The sequence below is a fragment of the Falco cherrug genome, chromosome 3 (assembly GCF_023634085.1).
Source record: "Falco cherrug isolate bFalChe1 chromosome 3, bFalChe1.pri, whole genome shotgun sequence".
NCBI lineage: Eukaryota > Metazoa > Chordata > Aves > Falconiformes > Falconidae > Falco > Falco cherrug.
Window position 1 is genome coordinate 104,997,623 of NC_073699.1, and position 16,980 is coordinate 105,014,602.

Below are 16,980 nucleotides of genomic sequence, written 5' to 3' on the forward strand. Positions count from 1 at the left end.
GGGGGCACTGGGGGGGGGGGAAGCTGGGATAGGGGAGCGGGGCAGGGGGCAGAGGGGCGGGGGGGCCTGTGGGGCACCAGGACCTGCCACGGGGTGCAGAGATGTGTCGGGGCAGCCATAGGGCGCTATGGGGCGCTATGGGGTGCCATGGGGGGAGGGTCCACGGGGCAGCCCCGGTGGGGCTATGGGGCGTTATGTGGGGGTCTGTGGGCCCCTATGGGGCAGCCGGGGGGGGGTTCTATGCGGGTCGCTGTGGGGCAACCCGGGTGGGGGGGTCTATGGGCCGCTGTGAGGCTCTATGGGGCGCCGTGGGGGTCGCGCGCGCGAGCCTCCCCCCCCCCCTACGCCAGCTCCCACCTGCACTCCGCCGCCCGCCCCGCCCCGCCGCTTCCGCCCACGTGACGCGCCGCCACCAATCAGCGCCAGCCCCACGCGCGTCGCCCTGGAGACCGGCCCCGCCCCCCGCCGCGCCTGCGCGCGACCCCCCCCCCCCGCGACCCCTGACCGCGCTGCGACCCCTGACCCCGCTGCGACCCCTGACCCGGCGCAGCGGAACTAGCATTTTTCTGAGGCCTTTATTGTAGCGAAGCGCGACCCCTGACTCTTGACCCCTGACCCCCTGAGGGGGCGGCTGCAGGGTCAAGGGCAACCACTGGGGTCGGGGAGTGGGGTCACGGGGTCATAAAGGGGTCAAAGGGCAGCAGGGGGGGTGAGGGGTCACGGGGGAGTCGGGAGGGGGGGGAGGACATAAGGGGTCACAGGGGTTCATGGGGGCACGGGAGGTCACAAAGGTTCAGAGAGGGGTCACAGGGGGGTGCGGGGTCATAAAGGGGTCACAGAGGGGGGATATGGGGTGTCATGGGGGGTCACAGGGGTAAAGGGGGGGTCATGAGGGGGTCACAAAGGTTCAGGGGAGGTCGGGGGTGGTCACAGGGGGCCGGGGGAGTTCCAGTGGTCTCCGGGGTGGTCTTGGCGGAAGAGGGTCTGTGGGGTCCGGGGGGCCCTGGCCGGCCCTAGAGCGGCAGCAGGAGCCCCCGGGTGGGGGGGCGCGGGCGGGAGTGGTGGGGGCGGTGGCCCCGGCGGCGGCTCCGGGGCAAGTGGGGGCTGCCTGGGGGGGCACAGGGGTCAGGGGGGGCACACGGACTCCTCCTAAACCCCCCATTCCCCCCCCAGCCCTGGGGGGGTGGAGGTGAGAGGAGCCGAGGGGGGGGTAGAGGGATCCCCCAGCCCCCCGCCCCTCCCCCCCCCTCACCGTCTCTCCTGCAGCCCCGCGGAAGGGGGTCCGGGGCGCCCCCCCCCCCAACCTGGGGGGGGGGGCGGTGGCAGCGCCGGGGAAGGCCGATGGCAGCTGGGCCGCCCCCCCCCCTGCCGGGGCGAGTGTGGCAAGGGCAGGGGGGCGGAGGGGAGCCCCCCCTCCAGCAGCAGCAGCAGCACCAGCAGCAACAGCGGAGCCATTTTGAGGGGGGGGAGGAAGGGAGAGGGGGGACCAGCCGCACCTTGGGGCCCCCCCGTGGGGGCGGGGCTGACGGGAAACACCTGGGGGTGGAGGTGGGGCTGGGCCCCCCCCCCCCCCGCCTCCCTGTCTGTCCCCATGCTGCTCCCCCCCCCTCATCCCCCGGTACCCCCCTCGTGCCCCCCCTGCACCGGCTGGGACCCCCGGCCCCCCCTGGAGCTGCCCCCCACCCCCCGGCCCTGTCCCCCCATGTCCCGGCCGCTAATTCCTGGCCCCTGACCCTGACCTTGACCCTGTCCCCACCTCTGACCCTGACCCCGACCCCAGCTCCCCCTGACCCTGACCCCGACCCTGACCCCTCGCCTGCCCCCAGCCCCCCCCAAGTGGCAGATGGCACCCCCTGTGCACGGGGAGGGGGGGGGGCCGGGAGGGTCCCCGTTCACCCGAGGGGGGGGGGCGCGGGAGGGACACCCCATTCTCGGGGGGGGGGGGCATAGCACCCACCCGAGGGGGGGCGGGGGGGGGGAACCCAGTCCCTGGGGGGCCGGGGAAGGCCGATGGCAGGGGGAGGGGGGGAGGGGCAGGGCCCGGCCCGTGTGTGCACACGCGTGTGCGCAGCCAGGGCCGCGTGCGCGGCTGGGGGGGGGTCCCGGGGGGGAATGGGGGGATGGGGGGGGCTGTGTGTGCGCGTGCCCCGCCGTGATACCGCCTGGACACCCCCCCCCCCCGCCCCCACACGCGCGCTTACCCCATCCCCCCCCCTGCAGCCTCCCCGGGGGGGCGTGGCCGCGCGCGGGGGAACCCCCGCCCCTCCCTGGGGTCCCCACGGCGGGGGCGGGGCTGGGGTGTGGGGGGAGGGGCGGCCCCGTGTGTGTGTCCCCCTCCCCCCCCCTCCCCGTGGGGGAGGGGCCGCCGGCGGGGAAGTCCCCGGGTCGCTTCCGCGGCGGGACGCGGGCGGCCGGGACGGGACCCCCGGCACGGGGGGGGCACAGACCCCCCCCCCCCCGCCATGGCGGAGGAGCTGCCCGTGGACCTGCGGACCCGCCGGGGGGCCCCCCCTGGCCCCCCCCCTCCCCGCCCCCCCCGCCCCCCTCCGAGGCTTCGCTGCCGCTGCGGAAGCGGCGCTCGGCGATGCGGGGGGCGCTGGGGGGGGACGGACCCCCCCCCCTCGGGGAAAGCACCGCGGGGGTGCCCCCCAGCGCCCCCCCCCCCCAGCCCCCCCCCCCGGCCTTCCCCCTCGGCTTCCCACCCCCACCCGCTGCCTTCTTCGCAGGTGAGACAAGCCCCCCCCCCTCCCCCCCCGGGGGTGACCCCCCCCCGGCTGACTCCCCCACCCCTATTGGTACCCCCACGCTCGCAGGGCTGCGGGGGGAGCTGCCGCTGCCGCTGCAAGGGGGGGCCGGAGCCGGCCTGGTGCCCCCCTCCGGGGATCCTGGCCCTCCCCCCCGCGCCCCCCCTGGCCGTGCTGGGACCCCCCCAGACCCAAATAGCCGCCGACATCGCGGCCGCCACCGGGCAGGACGAGGACGGTGACACGTGAGTCGCGGGACCCCCCCCGGGAACCCCCCCTCCGTGGGACCCCCTCCTGAGACCCCCTCCCCCCCCTCCGTGGGAATCATCCTGTAGAAACCCCCCTCTTTGGGGACCCCTCCAAGGACCACCCCCCGTGGCAATCCCCCTGTAGGACCCCCTCTCCGTAGGACCCCCCCCATGGAACCTCCCCTGGGAGCCCCGCAACGGGGAGGCCATAATAATCTTCTTAATAGGGACCTCCCCCCCCCAGGAATCCTGACCCCCCCCGGGACGCCCCCAACCCCAGCCTATTATGGGGGAAGCCCATAATAAGCCTCTTACTGGCCCCCCCCGGAGACCTCCCTCAGGTCCCCCCCCCCCCGGCCCGGGGAATCCCCGGCCCCGGTGGGTGCCCCCGCCCCTCCACCAAGTGACGTCACCGACACGACCACGCCCCTTTACTGGAAGCGCGGGGGGTGGGGCGGCTTCCTCCTCCCCCTCCCCCCCGGTGCCTTTATCGTCCCCAGCCGCAGCCCCTCGTGACTCACGGCCCCCCGTGCCCCCCCCCAGTGCCCCTCCGGGGACCCCCCATGTCCCTTATATCGCCCCCCTGACCCCCCAGTGTCCCCGCCAGTGCCCCCCCCCCGTGGCACCCCTGCCCCCCCTTGCACCCCCCCTGCCTCCACTGTGCCCACCCCATCCCCCCTGACCCCGCTGACCCCCCCCCAGGGCGCTGCACATCGCGGTGGCTCAGGGGGCCGTGGGGGCTGCGCGGCGCCTGGTGGGGCTGTTCCTGCAGGGGGGGTGTCACCTGGACGTGTTCAACCGGCTGCGGCAGGTGGGGGGCCGGGGGGGGGTTGGGAACTTGGGGGGCTGGGGGGGCTGAGGAGGATGGGGGGCTAGGGGGTGGGGAGAGCAAGGGGGCTGAGGGGGGGCCTGAGGGTGGCTGGGGACTGGGGGACTGGAGGGGCAGGGAATGGGGGGCGGGGGGGCTGGGGCACTCTGGGGTGTGGTAGGGGTTTTGTGGGGGGCTGAGGGATGTGGGGGGACACGGGGGGCATGGGGACACACAGCCCCCCCCCCCCCCCCGTGCTCGCCCCTTGCACATGACCCATGAAGCTTGCACACCCCAGCCTGCCTCGTGTATGCCTTGCGCACGCCTTGTACATCTCTTGCACGTGCCCTTGCACGCCCTCACACCCATCCGGCACGCCTCGTGCATCCTTCCCTGCACCCCCTGTGCACCCTCATGCTCGCCCCAGCCTGCCTCGTGCGCGCTTTGCACGTCCCTTGTGCATGCCTCATGCTTCCCTCATGCATGGCCTTGCACACTCCTGCACCCATCGGGCTCCCCCTGGCACCTTCCCAGCACCCCTCGTGTACACTTCAGCCCGCCTCGTGCACCCCTTGTGCAGCCCTCGTGCATTGCTTGCGCTCTCCTCATGCACATCCTTGTGTACCCCTCCCGCACACCCCAGCCTGCCTTGTGCACTCTTTGCACACTCCTTGCGCATTGCTTTTGCTCTCCTCGTGCATTGCTTGTGCTCTCCTCGTGCATTGCTTGCGCTCTCCTCGTGCACATCCTTGTGTACCCCTCCCGCACACCCCAGCCTGCCTTGTGCACTCTTTGCACACCCCTCGCGCATTGCTTGTGCTCTCCTCGTGCATTGCTTGCGCTCTCCTCGTGCACATCCTTGTGTACCCCTCCCGCACACCCCAGCCTGCCTTGTGCACTCTTTGCACACCCCTCGCGCATTGCTTGTGCTCTCCTCGTGCATTGCTTGCGCTCTCCTCGTGCACATCCTTGTGTACCCCTCCCGCACACCCCAGCCTGCCTTGTGCACTCTTTGCACACCCCTTGCGCATTGCTTGTGCTCTCCTTGCGCATTGCTTGCGCTCTCCTCGTGCACATCCTTGTGTACCCCTCCCGCACACCCCAGCCTGCCTTGTGCACTCTTTGCACATCCCCCCTGCACGCCTCGTGCATTGCTCACGCACACCTTGTGCACGCCCTCGCACCCATCGCCCCCCCCCTCCGCCCCGACCCCTCTGACCCCCGTCCCCTCCCCCAGACGCCGCTGCACGTGGCGGTGATCACGCGGCAGGCGGCGCTGGTGCGGCTGCTGGTGGCGCACGGCGCGTGCCCCGGCGCGCGGGACCGGCTGGGCCGAACCGCCCCGCACTTGGCCTGCGAGCGGCGCGCGCCGCGGTGCCTGCGCGAGCTGCTGCGGGGGGGGCCCGACCTGCAGGCGCGCGACTATGAGGGTGAGGGGGGGGTCGGGGATATGGGGGGGTACGGGAGGGACTGGGGGGGGGGCTACGGGAGGGAATGGAGGGGCTGGGGGGTACAGGAGGGACTGGGAGGGTCTTGAGGGGCGACGGGGGAAGGGCCGGAGGGAGGGGCTACGGGGGTACACGAGGGACTGGGAGGCGGGGGGAGGGGCTACGGGGGGTACAGGATTGACTGGGGGGCGGGGGGAGGGGCTACGGGGGGTACAGGATTGACTGGGGGGGGAATGGGGGGGGCGCTGGGCAGCAGTGGGGGGCACAGAGGGGGCAGCGGGGGTCACGGGGGGGCAGCAGGGGACACAGAGGGGAGGGTCAGTGTGGGTCACGGGAGGGGGGGGGCAGCGGGGCCACCCAAACGGGCTGTGCTGCCCCAAATTGGTGCGTTACGGGGGGGCTGGGGGGAACCTGTGGGGTGCCTCCCCCTGACCCTCCCCTGCCCCCCCCACCCCCCCCCCCAAGGCCTGACCCCCCTGCACGTGGCCGTCAGCTCCGGTGCCCGTGAGAACGTCCTGCTGCTGCTGGAGCATGGGGCTGACATCGACGCCGTGGTGGGGGGCGGGGGGGGTCGGGTCTCAGGGGGTCCTGGGGCTGGGGGGGGTCCATGGGGGGCGTGGGTAAGGAGGTCGTGGGACTGGGGTGAGGGGTGTCCAAGGGGTGAGGGTCAGGGGTCCTGGGGGGTCCATGGGGTGGGAGCTTAGGGGGTCCTGGGGCTGGGGTGGGGAGACCATGAGATGGGGGCTCAGGGGGTCCTGGGACTGGGGGGGTGTCCATGGGGTGAGGGGGCTCAGGGGGCCCTGGGACTGGGGGAGTTTTCCATGGGGTGGGGTCTCAGGGGGTTCTGGGGGGCTGGGGCAGTCCTGGGCTGGGGGCTTCTGGGGGGCTTTGGCGTCCCCCTGACCTCTGTGACCCCCCACCCCCCCAGGACATCAAGAGTGGTCGCTCGCCGCTGCTTCATGCGGTGGAGAGCAACAGCCTGGAGATGGCAGAGCTGCTCATCCAGGTGGGGGGCAGGGTGGGGGCTGGGAGGGGGTCTGTGGGGGGTGTGTGGGCTAGGGGGGATCTTAGGGGGGCTGGGGGCGTCTTGAGGAGCGTTTGGGGTGCTTTGGGTGGGCTGGGGGGTGTTTGTGGGGCTGAGGGAGTCTTGGGGGGCACTTCGGGTGCGTTTGGAGTGGCTGGGGTTGTCTTGGGGGGGTGTTCAGGGGGTGTTTGGGGGGCTTGGGGGGGCTGGGCGTGATTTGGGGGCTATGGCGGGTGTCTGGGGGGACTGGGGGCTGTGAGGAGGCTGGGGGCTGTCTGGAGGGGGGTATCCATGGGCTGGGGGTCTGGCGGGGGGTCAGGGTGATGGGGGTGGGTGCTGACGCGCCCCCCCCCAGCGGGGCGCCAGCGTGAACGCGCAGTCATACGCGGGGTGCACGGCGCTGCATGCGGCTGCGGGCCGGGGGCTGCTGGGGGTCCTGCGGCTGCTGCTGCGCAGTGGCGCCGACTGCGGCATCAAGAACTACCACAACGAGACCCCCCTGGCTGTGGCCAGCAGCCGGCAGGTGTGTGTGCGTGGGGGGTAGGGGGCTGGGGGGATAGGGAATGGGGGGGGGGGCTGGCAGGGGCACGCTGGGGTGTGCTAGGGGCTTGGGGGGGGCTGGGGGGTTGAGGAGTGGGGGAGCGAGGGGGCTGGCAGAAGCTGGGGGGGCAAAGGGGGCTGGGGCGGGGGGGGGCGCTGAATTGCAATGGGTTGTGGGGTGTGGGGGGCTTTGGCATGCAGGGGCATGAGCTCCAGGGTTTGGGGTGCAGTGGAGGGGTGGGGAATGGGGGGGCTTGGGGGGACACAGCTGGGAGTATGGGGGAAGGACCTGGGGTTGCCTGGGGGGGGTGGGGGGGCAGGGTGGCGCGGGTGGGTTTTGGGGTGCCTGGGGCAGGGGGATTTCCCCCCCCCCCGCCGCTGACTCCATCCTTCCCCCCAGGTCATCGACATCCTGCGGGGAAAGGCCTCCCGCCCCCCCCAGCCCCGCTGCAGCCCCCTCCCCCTGCCTGATGCTCCCACCCCAGCATCCAATGGTGAGGGGGGGGGGGGGGCTTCAGGAGGCTGTGGGTCCCAGGGTTTTTTGGGGGGGGGGTATCGGGGGTTTTGAGGGGTGTCTGGGAGAGGGTTATGTCGAGGGGGGTTCCCAAACTTAGGGGGTGGTCCCTGGGGTTCGGGGGGTGTGGGGTGTGGGAATTTTGGGGGGTGCGAGGCCACTGAGGGTTGGGCGTCCCGGGGGGGGGGGGATTTTTGGGGGGGGAAGGGCGCTGAAAGTTGGGGTGTCCCTGTGGGTCGGACAGTTTTTTGGGGGGAAAGGCAGTGAAATTTGGGGGGCGGCCCTGGGGGATTCCCCAGGAGCGGGTGGAGGTGAGTTCCTCCCTGATCCTCCCCCCCCGCTCCCCAGGACGAGCCTCCCCGGGGTCCGGGGCCCGGATCCCGCCTGCAGCCAATCAGAAGATGGATTTTGCTGAGCCAGCCAATGGGGTGCAAGGGGTGGGGCCCTGCGCAGGGGTGAAGCATGAAGGTGGTGCTGGGCAGCCAATGGCATGTGCCGGTGGCCCCGCCCTCAGCCTGCCATTGGCTGAGGCCCGTCAGGACCCTGCCTGCCTCTACCCAATGGCGTCGCCTCCCCGGGACTCTTCAGCCAATCACCTTGTGCCGCCGCGCTTCCACCGTCCAATTGTATCGCTGGGTCCGCCGGCCAATGAGGGACTAGGGCAGGCGGCCCAGATGGACCAATCATGGACGCTAGTGGAGGGAGGAACCCCACCCCTCGAGACCCCTCGGCTCCGCCTCCGGGAGGGGCGGGGCCAGGTGCGGGGAGGGAGGTGACCCTGGCCCCGGGAGGGGTGGACCCCAGGGCCCCTCCACCACCCAGGGGCCCCGGGCACTGAGGGGGGACCCCAGCATTGAGGGGGGGAGGATTGGACCCCCTCGACCCCACCCATCCCTATACACAAGCATTAACACTGCCCCCAGCCCCCCCCCGGCGGGCGGGGCCGCTGTAATGAGGCAAATTAAAGCGATTTTGGCTACAGACTCCCAGGGCGGGGCTAAGGTGGGAGGGGCGGGGCTGAGGTGGGTGGGACGAGTGTTGGCAGGGCCAAGGTGCTGGGACAGGGACCAAGGGGGACGGGGGGTTTGGGGAAATGGGCGTGGCTAAGGTGGTGGGGCGGGGCTTAGGCAGAACAAAGGCGGAAGGCAGGGCCTACACACTCCACCTCACCCCCTGCCCCGTGGTGCTACCCGTTGCTTCGGCCCCCTCCCTCCTCCCAGCTCTGTGTGTGGGCCCCCCAGGCTGTCACGCTTTGGGAAAATCCAGGGAAAATCCCTTTGGAAGCCAGGGCGGCAGCCAGGGGCCTGGGGGGATTCAGCGCGGTGCAGATAAACCCCGGAGACGTCGTGAGTGATGGGGTGGGGACTTGGGGGTCCTCGAGGGGGTATTTTGGGGTCTGGGGGGAGGTGTGAGGGGGTATGGCAGGTGGGAAGCCTCTGGGCCACCATCACCACCTTAGGGGTGTCCCCTGGCAGCAGGGGCACCAGAGCAAGAGCCCCTTGAAGGGCTTGAGCCACGTGGGTGCTTTTTGGTACGGAGGCCGTAAGTACTAATGCCCGGGCTGCGAGTGGGCAAAGGGCAGAGCAAAGTGAACCCCGCAGCCGCAGCGAGAGCTCCCGTGGTCGGGCGGCGTGAATTGGGCCGAGATCCCGCCCGGTGCCCGGTGCTCACCGTGCCCGGTGCTCACCGTGCCCGGTGCTCACCGTGCCCGGTGCTCACCGTGCCCGGTGCTCACCGTGCCCGGTGCTCACCGTGCCCGGTGCTCACCGTGCCCGGTGCTCACCGTGCCCGGTGCTCACCGTGCCCGGTGCTCACCGTGCCCGGTGCTCACCGTGCCCGGTGCTCACCGTGCCCGGTGCTCACCGTGCCCGGTGCTCACCGTGCCCGGTGCTCACCGTGCCCGGTGCTCACCGTGCCCGGTGCTCACCGTGCCCGGTGCTCAGCACAAGGTTGGTGGGGCGCTGCTGCCACCTTGCGACCAAAATTGGGTACTACAGGCGCCCGGTTGGTAACGTGCTGCTGCTGCCACCTGGCGGCCAAAAATCGGTATTGCCGCCTTGGCGCCGCGCATGCGCGGTGGCGCCTCCCCCTCGGCGCTGCCGGCCGTATATAACGGCATCGCGATCCCGCGCTGCCTGCGGGGTGGTGCTGCGGTGCCCGCTGCTGCCTCCCGGTAAGGCGGCGCTGCTGCCGTCCATCGAGGACGTTGCCAGCGCGCACTGGGCACAGGAGTATGGAATTATAGCACCGCTGCAGTCCCGGGACAAACGCAGCCGTGTTTTGTAATATACGTGCGTATCCGGAAACCCCGCCCCTAGGCGTCAAGCCGAATCTGCGCATGCGTTGCCGTTAGTTGGGATGGAGCGATGGCCCTTAGTTGGATGGAGCGCTGCTGCCATCTAGCGAAAAAAGATGGGTACTGCAGCCAATCTATCTAACACTGCACAGTTTCTTATAGGGATGGCATCAAAAATAACAAATGCTGAGAAAGAAAAAGAGCTGAGCAGGTTTTTCTGAATTATGGTGACTGAATTGGATGAAAGGAGGAAGCAAAAATGCCATTTAGCATCACCAAGTACTCTTACAGAATGAGGCCTTCCCACTTGGCTAGCACTAGCTAGGATAAATACTGGTAACAATTGGTTGCTGTTTCTGTCCCCTAAAGTCTGCTCTGAGGACTAAGTGATACATTCCTCCTCTGTGAATATCATTAACGGTGTCTGGCTTCGCTTTCCTTTGGTTGTTTCTGTGTTTTTTAAAAATCGTATTTGCATATGTGAAAAGGGAAAGATATGATGCTTACTTTTTAGATTAATTGCCACGGCTGAAGTTGAAGAGTCCAGAAAAATGTAAGCTGGCTGAAGAAATGGGTTGACCTCAAAGCTGTGTCTATCTCCAAACAAAAGAAATCCTGTTTCTCCTGATGAGCAAGGATCATTGTTAAATAGCCATCACATTACCACATCACCAACACATAATTCCTAATGTTATGTGTTTGTATATGTAAAAAAATCATACGTGCATTTATTTCTCGTTTGAGAATGCTGTCTGTGGAGGGGTTCTCTGCGCTGTAGTTCAGAGACCTGTAACTTAGGCTAAATTTAGACCCGAATACACCACGTAGAAATGAATCAAAAGCAAAGGGGACAGATGTTCTACTTCTTTTAGAAGTTGTTTCAGTGGCTAACTGCCTTCACTTAGATCTCAGTTTCACTTTTTTTTTTTAAATGTGGATGGTTTTAGTGTTCAGCAATAGGTTCTTCACATATGTCTTCTGCATAAATGTCAGTTCCTGTTAAAATCAATTTATAAAATACTACACCGACTAACTTAAGATGATCTCTTACCTTTCAGACAAACTCGAAAGATGCCAATTTGAAACTCTTGCATTGTACAACCTGTTTTCCCAAGCTCAACTTTTATGCCTCTTCTCTGTGTTACATACCATTTTCCAAGAACTTAAGATTCTGAGAACTGAACTAAGCATAATACTGCAGCATCTGTCTCATTAATGACATGAAATAATGTCTCAATTCCTGTTCGTTACTATACCGTACATAGATTCAAGGATGAAGTTACTCCCTTTCGTTACGACATCACACCAACCTCTCCACCATTACATCTAAAGCCTCCTCAGTCATCGTTTACCACAGATACAGTTCCCACGTATGAGACAATGGGCTCCACTTCATCATCCTAATCGGGTTTTGGAGTACTGCAGTAACGCACATTTTACTTGAATAGGCTTTACCTGACTGCTCAACTCTCACTAACGTTTATCACTGTCAAACATCTCACAACTTCCAGGTTCGTAGCTGTTGCATTCGCTTCCATATAATCAGGGGAACTACTGAACAGAATCCTTCCTGGCACCTTCCCCGGTGGAGCTGTGCATGGGGTGTGCCGTGGAGCAGTTTGGCTCCAGCCGAGTTCAAAACTCAGCAGATCCCCATCTCAGCCCAGAAAGCTGGTAGCCCAACTTTTGTGGTGCCTTTCAGCTGGCTACCGGGGCAGTGTGAGAACAACAAACAGAAATCCTTCCTGGCACCTTCTCTGGTCGAGCTGTGCATGGCATGTACCCAACCCTAACCCCTACCCCTACCCCTACCCCTAACCCCTAAACTTAAATGCTAACCCTAACCCTAAAACCTAATCAAAACCCTAAACCCTAACCATAACCCTAAACCCTAACCCTAAACCCTAAACCCTTAACCCTAACCCTAACCCTACACTAACCCGCTGACAGCGGGGCCCCTCACCGCCGCCCTCACCTGGCAGGGCAGCCAGCAAACCCTGCCAACAGTCTCGATGCCGCCCTAGCAGGACACCCGCCACCGCCTTCACCCGGCAGGGCAGCCACCGAACCCTGCCGACGGGTGCGATGCCGCCTTAGTGGGGACCCCCGCTGCTGCTCTCACCCGGCAGGGCAGCCACGGAACTCTGCTGACGGGCTCGATGCCAGCCCCAGTGGGGCCCCCCACCTCCGCCCTCACCCGGCAGGGCAGCCAGCAAACCCTGATGACGGGCTCGATGTTGCCCCAGCGGGGCCCCCCGCCGCCACCCTCACCCGGCAGGGCAGACAGCGAAACCCCCAAGGGGGTGATGCCGGCCCTAGTGGGGCCCCACCATTGCCGCCCACACTTTGCAGGGCAGCCAGTGAACCCCGCCGACGGGCTCGATGCTGCCCTAGCAGGGCCCCCCGACGCCAACCTCACCCTGCAGGGCAGCAAGTGAACTCTCTTGACAGGCTCGATGACGCCCTAGCAGGGCCCCCCACCGCCGCCCTCACATGGCAGGGCAGCCAGCGAACCCCGCCGACGAGCTCCATGTTGCACTAGCGGGGCTGCCCGCCCCCGCCCTCACCTGGCACAGCAGCCAGCGAACCCCGCCGACGGGCCCGATGCTGGCCTTGCAGGGCCCCCCGCTAACGCCCTGGCCCGGGAGGGCAGCCAGCAAACCCCGCCGATGGGATCAATGCTGCCTTAGTGGGGCCCCCCGCCGCCGCCGTCACCCGGCAGGGCAGCCAGTGAGCTCTGTCAACGGGCTCGACGCCGCCCTTGCGGGGCCCCCCGCTAACGCCCTCAACCTGCAGGGCAGCCAGTAAACCCCACCGACGGGCACGATGACGCACTAGCGGGGCCCCCCCGCTGCCGCCCTCACCCGGCAGGGCAGCCAGGGAACCCTCCCAACAGGCTCAATGCTGGCCTAGCAGGGCCCCCCGCCGCCTGAACTCGAACCCAAACCTTGACCCTAAACTCTTACCCTAACTCTAACCCTAACCCTAACCTTAACCCGAACCCTTACCCTAACCCTAAACCAAACCCTTATCCGAAGCCTAACCCTAACCCGAAACCTAACCCAAACCCTAACCTTAACCCTAAAATCTTACCCTAACTCTAACCCTAACCCCTGACTCTAACCCTAACCCTAACCCTAAGGGTAACCCGAACCCAAACCCTAACACTAACCCTAACTCTTTACCCAAATTCTTTACCCTACCTCTAACCCTAGCACTAACCCCTAACCCTAATCCTAACCCTAACCCTAAATTTAAGAGGCATCTAACCCTAACCCGAAGCCGAACCCGAACCCTAACCCTAACCCTAACCCTTACTCTACCCTGACTCTAAGAGGCTAACCCTAACCCTAACCATAAAAGGCTAACCCTAACACTAACACTAACCCTAAGAAGAGTCTAATCCTAACCCTAACCCGAACTATAACCATAACCCTAAACATAACCCTAACCCGAAGCTGAACTCGAACCCTAACCTTAACCCTAAACTCTAACCCTAACCCCTAACACTAATCCTAACACTTAACCTAACCCTAACCCGAACTGTAATCCTAACCCTAATCTTAACCAGAACGCTAACCCTAAGCCTAAGCCTAAACCTAACCCTAACACTAACCTTAACCCTAACCCTAAGAGGATAATCCTAACCCTAACCCTAACCCTCAACCAAACCGTAACACGAACCCTAACTCTAACACTAACCCGAACCAAACCCCTAATCTTAACCCTAAACTATTACCCTAACTCTAACCCTAAACCTAACCCCTAACCCTAACCCTAACCTGAACCCTAACATGAATCCTAACCCAAACCCGAAACCGAAACCTAAACTTAACCCTAAACACTTACCCTAACCCTAACCCGAATCCTAATCCTAACCCTAATCCTAACTCTAATCCTGAGGCGTCTAACCCCAACACTAACCCTAAGAGGCTAAAAGTAACCATAACCCTAACCCTTACCCTAAACCTAACCCTAACCTAAGACTGACCCTGACCCTAACCCTAACCCTAACCCTTAAAACTAATCCTAACCCTAACCCTAAATCTTAACCCTAAGCCTAACCCCTAAGCCTAACCCTTAAGCCTAACCCTAACCCTAACCCGTACCCTAACCCTAACCCGAACCTGAAACCTAACCTTAACTGTAAACTCTTACCCTAACTCTAACTCTAACCCTAACACCTAACCCTAATCCTAACCCCAGCCCTAACTCTTTACCCTAACCCTAACCTTAACCCTAATCTGCACCCTAACCCTAACCCGAACCCAAAACCTAACCTTAACTGTAAACTCTTACCCTAACCCCTAAGTCTAAACCTAACGCTAACCCTAACCCTAGCACTAAACCTAACCCTAACACTAAGAGGATAATCCTAAACCCTAACCCTAAGACGCTAACCCTAACCCTAACCCTGACCCTAACCCTAACCCTAACCCTAAACTCTTTAACCTAACTCTAACCCTAACCCTAACCCCTAACCCTAACCTTAACCCTAAGACTGCAACCCTATAACCTAGCCCTAACCCTAACCCTAACCTGAACCCTAACCCGATCCCGAACCCGAACCCTAATCCAAACCCTAACCCTTAACTCGAACCCGAACCCTAACCTTAACCCGAAACCCTAGCCCTAACCCCTAACCCTAACCCTAACCCTAACCCTTAACTCTTACCCTAACCCTAACCCTAACCCCTAACTCTAACCATTACCCTAACCTGTACCCTAACCCTAACCCGAACCCTAACCTTAACCCTAAACTCTTACCCTAACTCTAACCCTAACCCTAACCTAAGCCTGACCCTAACCCTAACCCTAACCCCTAACCCTAACCCTAAGCCTAACCTTAACCCTAACCCCTAGCCCTAACCCTAACCCTAACCCCTAACTCTAACCATTACCCTAACCTGTACCCTAACCCTAACCCGAACCCTAACCTTAACCCTAAACTCTTACCCTAACTCTAACCCTAACCCTAACCTAAGCCTGACCCTAACCCTAACCCTAACCCCTAACCCTAACCCTAAGCCTAACCTTAACCCTAACCCCTAGCCCTAACCCTAACCCTAACCCCTAACTCTAACCATTACCCTAACCTGTACCCTAACCCTAACCCGAACCCTAACCTTAACCCTAAACTCTTACCCTAACTCTAACCCTAACCCTAACCTAAGCCTGACCCTAACCCTAACCCTAACCCTAACCCCTAACCCTAACCCTAAGCCTAACCTTAACCCTAACCCCTAACCCTAACCCTAACCCTAACCCTAACCCCTAACCCCTACCCCTAACCCCTAACCCTAACCCTAACCCTAACCCTGACCCCTAACCCCTAGCCCTAACCCCTAACCCCTAACCCTAACCCCTAACCCCTAACCCTAACCCCTAACCCTAACCCTAACCCTAATCCCTAGCCCTAACCCCTAACCCTAACCCTAACCCTAACCCCTAACCCTAACCCTAACCCTAACCCTAACCCCTAGCCCTAACCCCTAACCCTAACCCTAACCCCTAACCCTAACCCTAACCCTAACCCTAACCCGCACGTGTAGCAGCGCTCCTGGCACACTCCGGGCGGTCCATGCGCAGGACCGGCCTGTCGCTGGGGGCGGGGTTTGTGCCTACCTATGCGCCTTACGGGACCCGCTTGTAGCGCGTGCAGCAGCGCTGCCGGCGGAGCAGGCGCAGTGCGTGCCGGGAAGCGGCTGCGCGGCAACCGCCCGCGTGCTGGTCACGCCGTCGGCAGAACCTGTCCCGCGCGGAGGACACAGGTTTGAGCCCCGTGGTCTGTTACCAATCTTTGGTCGCTAGATGGCAGCAGCGCTCCATGCAAACTAAGGGCGGCGCATGTGCAGAATCGGCTTGACGGCTGGGGGCTGGGGTTGTGGCTGCGTACCTATGGGCTGTACATATGGGCGACGCATACGGCCCCGGCCCGTTTCCGGCCCACACGGCGTGCTGGAGCGGTGGTGGCAGTGCGGGGCCTTCGCCGGGAGCCTGGAAGGCTTTCGGGCCGGGACGTGCAGCGCTGCGCTGGGTGAGCGGTCGGGCTGAGGGCGGCCGGGGGCCGGTGGGCGAGCCCGGGCGTGGCCGTCGGGCAGCGGCCGCCTGGGGGGGACGTGGCGGGCTGGCACTCCGCCACGGCAGGGAGCGCCTGGTGCCGGCGGCGGGCGGGCTGAGGCGGGCGGCCCGGCCTGGGACCGGCGGGGCTGCCGGCGGTTCTCGTCTCCCCGGCAGTGACGGTGGTCAGCGGGCTGCTCACGGTGCTGCCTTTTTTTTTTTTCTCGGAGCTGCGCCGCTACCTCAGCGAGGAGGCGAGGAGCGGCGGCGGGGCGGCTCCGGTGCTCCCTTGCGGCGGCGGGGCCCGGGAGGGGGGTCGGCCCGCGGCGCCCTGCCGCCCCCCCGCCGCCTCCGGGCTGCCCGGGCAGCCGCCGCAGCCGCCGCAGCTCTGCGCGGGGCTTTGTCTTTCCCCCAGCCGCTGGCCGGGGCCGTGGCAGCGGGCTGGGGCAGCCGCCCCCCGCGGGCCGCAGGGGCTGCCTTGGGTCCTGCGGTAACGCTGTCTCGGGGGGTGGCTCAGGAGCCTCTTCCCGTCTCTGCGAGCGGGCAGGGGAAGGAAAAGAAAGCCAGCAGTGGAATCCCCACCCCTCGCCCCCGATTGCTGATTTCTCTAAAAAGTATTGCAAAGGGCAAGCGTTTAACTGCCGGGGAGGGTTGGGAGGCAGCAGCTCGGGTGTCTCTCTGATCCTGTGTCGTGACAGTCAGCTCCTGGGCCGGAGCAGCCGAGGGGAAGAGGCCTTTGGATTTGCTTCCCAGTGAAACGGGGCTCTCTTGCTTTTTCTTTTTACCTAGGTTCATCCGGAATTGTACGTTGACAAATCAAGGGGAGCGAAACTGAAGGTCAATCTAGATGTTACTTTTCCACATATGCCGTGTGCTTGTGAGTCGGACTGCTGACTCCGGAGGGATAACTTTTGTACTTGCCAAGGGCCCACGAGGGTCCCAGTGCTGCGCTGCTGCTTGGGCAACAGCCGGGAGGAATTGGTGGTCCCTCGTGGTTACGCAGCCAGGCCTGCTGGGCGCTTAAACCAGCTCATCCAGTCAGGCAATATTATTTTTCTAGATTGTAAATGAGCCTGAGGTATAAACCCACTTACATTTCTGTATGGCGGTGTACTTTGTCAGGGAGCTTAGTCATACTGACAGACCTGGCACAGAGTTCCCTTGGGACTCCAGATTTGACTGTCTCGTTGAAAGGCGCGAGAGCCTGCTTTGGAAGTCACTTGGCAAGGCACAGCTTTGCCGTGATTTTTGTACTTGAATTCTGACTGTAATGCCAGTGCCACGTGTTAGCCTTTCTC

General features: G+C 64.1%; 1 protein-coding gene across 1 annotated transcript; it reads left to right on the plus strand.

Annotated features, from left to right (window-relative positions):
- Positions 1 to 2,355: 2,355 nt before the first annotated feature.
- BCL3 (BCL3 transcription coactivator) lies at positions 2,356 to 8,309 on the plus strand. The gene is made up of 9 exons (XM_055706106.1): positions 2,356 to 2,726; positions 2,814 to 2,989; positions 3,695 to 3,803; positions 5,038 to 5,230; positions 5,714 to 5,802; positions 6,177 to 6,254; positions 6,628 to 6,795; positions 7,213 to 7,306; positions 7,675 to 8,309. The coding sequence occupies exons 1-9, from the start codon at positions 2,463 to 2,465 to the stop codon at positions 8,100 to 8,102; spliced, it is 1,599 nt and encodes a 532-aa protein (XP_055562081.1). The 5' UTR covers positions 2,356 to 2,462; the 3' UTR covers positions 8,103 to 8,309.
- The last annotated feature ends 8,671 nt before the right edge of the window (positions 8,310 to 16,980 follow it).

Excerpts from the sequence above, each read along its gene's own strand:
- BCL3 (XM_055706106.1), top strand. The coding sequence starts at position 2,463 with ATGGCGGAGGAGCTGCCCGTGGACCTGCGGACCCGCCGGGGGGCCCCC. Across the intron at positions 2,727-2,813 it reads ACCCGCTGCCTTCTTCGCAG|GGCTGCGGGGGGAGCTGCCG; the intron begins GTGAGACAAGCC and ends CCACGCTCGCAG. Across the intron at positions 5,803-6,176 it reads GGGCTGACATCGACGCCGTG|GACATCAAGAGTGGTCGCTC; the intron begins GTGGGGGGCGGG and ends CCACCCCCCCAG.